This window comes from Priapulus caudatus, unplaced genomic scaffold, assembly GCF_000485595.1.
Source record: "Priapulus caudatus unplaced genomic scaffold, Priapulus_caudatus-5.0.1 Scaffold143, whole genome shotgun sequence".
In the NCBI taxonomy this organism is placed as follows: Eukaryota; Metazoa; Priapulida; class Priapulimorpha; order Priapulimorphida; family Priapulidae; genus Priapulus; species Priapulus caudatus.
The window spans coordinates 1-2,425 of NW_014577204.1; the positions used below are offsets into that span (position 1 = coordinate 1).

General features: G+C 46.6%; 1 protein-coding gene across 1 annotated transcript in view; it reads left to right on the plus strand.

The window, feature by feature from the left end:
* Positions 1-1,633: 1,633 nt before the first annotated feature.
* The window catches only part of LOC106806110 (insulin-like growth factor-binding protein complex acid labile subunit), a 12,692-nt gene continuing 11,900 nt past the window's right edge, over positions 1,634-2,425 (plus strand). Inside the window, exons 1-2 of the mRNA XM_014807964.1 lie at positions 1,634-2,057; positions 2,197-2,342. Of these exons, the coding sequence (XP_014663450.1) occupies positions 1,634-2,057; positions 2,197-2,342 (570 nt within the window). The remainder of the gene's footprint in view (positions 2,058-2,196; positions 2,343-2,425) is intronic.

A 2,425-nucleotide genomic window follows, 5' to 3' on the forward strand; every position in this document is an offset into this window, starting at 1 on the left:
TATATATATTATATAAAATACATAGGTTACGATGTATCGCCTGTTAAATAAATATGAAGATAGATAGATGGATAAACAGGATTGACAGAGATTGATAGAGTGAGAGAAAGAGAGAGAGAGAGAGTGAGAGAGAGAGAGAGAGAGTTATAGGACCACCTGTGAAGTGAGTAGGTTTTGCAAAGGAGTGGGGTGTGTGGGGTGGGTGGGGAGGGTGGGGTTGTGGGGTGTGTGTGGGGTGGGTGGGGTTGGGATGGACTTTAGGTTACAAAAATGATCTCTAAATGTGATAGATCAGATCTATCTCTCATTGTTTACCCTTCCTTTTGGGCCACACGCATCTTACTGGAGAAGAAACTCTATCAATCTCTGTCAATCCTGTTTATCCATCTATCTATCTTCATATTTATTTAACAGGCGATACATCGTAACTATGTATTATATAATATATATATATGTATATGTATATATATACATATGTATGTATATATATATATGTATATATATACACACACGTGCACGTACTAGTCGTTGTTTGATGGCGTCTGAATCTACAGGGCTTCCTAGCTTAGCGTGTAGCGTCAGCTGCAGGCCATGATGCTGCACGAGCAATGCATGTAACTCCTTCTCCAGTATGCTGCGTGTCGCTCGCAGCCCGCATGCCTCCTTCCTCTGATACACCACCTCTTGCTGCAACAAAGGAAGGGTAGGCCATGAGAGAGGAAGCAAGAGAGAGGAGGGGAGAAGAGAGGGGCATGTAACTCCTTCTCTAGGATGCTGCGTGTCGCTCGCAGCCCGCACGCCTCCTTCCTCTGATACACCACCTCTTGCTGCAACAAAGGAAGGGTAGGCCATAATAGAGGAAGCAAGAGAGAGGAAGGAGAGGAAGGGGAGAGGAGGGGAGAGAGAAGCGGAGAAAGAGGAGGGGAGAGGGGAGGGCGGGTAGCGAGAGAAAGAGAGAGCGAGGGAGAGAGAGAGAGAGAGAGAGAGAGAGAGAGAGAGAGAGAGAGAGAGAGAGAGAGAGAGAGAGAGAGAGAGAGAGAGAGAGAGAGAGAGAGAGAGAGAGAGAGAGAGAGAGNATACACCCCTGAGATCTCCACAATAACATATAGTGATGGATTGTGCCTCGCACGTGTGTGTGTTTAAAAATCTCCCCCCCCCCGCCGCATATGATGCGAATTCGGCGCGCACCGCGTGCTAGCTGGTTTACGCATATATAGGTTTACGTGAACATATGGAACGTGCGTTTAGCTCAGCGCCGTCGATAGTAACTCATATTACATTTCTCATCATTTAACATTTACATGAAGGTGTTCCTGTATCGCCTAACACACTCTTCTTACCGTTCGTGTCATGGCGGCGATTCTCTGTTTTAATCATTTCATCTTTATTTGCGAGGATTGCGTCACACAGTCTCTGATTGTATCTAACGTCAGCTGTGGCGGGTTCCATCCGCAGTGCTTATCACTTATTTGAAATATCATTTTATATGACACGCGTTGACTCCGTTGACACAAGTGAAATTAGATAAGGAGCCAAAATTGCAACGTGGAACAAGCAGCAGCAGCTGTCCCGCTTCACACGAATTACCTATTTAAACCGATCGCCGCCGAACGTAGCCTTCATATCGATAGTCATGTGTATTCTTCTGATTTTCGCTGTTATCCTGCTAGCGGGAGGTGCGAGCGCTGGTAGCGACTGCCCCTCCGCCTCCAGCCTGTATCCTTGCACCTGCTCAGAAGGTAGTACTGGCGCGCAGATCACCTGCGATGTTAGCTTACTACCTGGAGACGGTTCGCAAGTGTTTGACATCATCGCTAGGATTCCACGACCGACGACGATCTACGATTTCACAATAAAAAACTTTGGCTTTGAGAAGATACCCGGTAGAGCGTTCGCCGGCTTAACCATCGATAGTGTGTATCTGATGTACGGAGAAAAGCTTACCACTATACACGCAGACGCGTTCGCTGGAATCGGAGGGCTTCGTTCCTTATACGTAGAGGAGACGGCGTTGTCCGCAATACCATGCCAGATTTTCCCAACTATGCCAGACTTGGGTATGTTTTCTGTTTTCTTCCGCCTATGCCAGGCTTGAGTATATTTGTATCCGTCTATGCCAGACTTTTACGCTTTCATGGTGTCATGAGCATTCGCACTGCGCTCGATTCTTATTTGCCGTCCTCCGTTTGTTTTCAGAGCTTCTGTTTATAAGATACAGCTCCCTTGAGAAATTAGACGACGGTTGCTTGATAGATGCTAGCAATCTGTCTCAGCTAGTTTTGGACAATAACGTGATTTTCTACATCTCCCCTCAGGCGCTGCGAGGTCTGAAGAAACTCAAGGTAAATCCTATCCCTAAGATCCTGCTGTGGATATACCCGGTAGAGACAGTGGATATCTATATCCCATATACATACATGTGCGT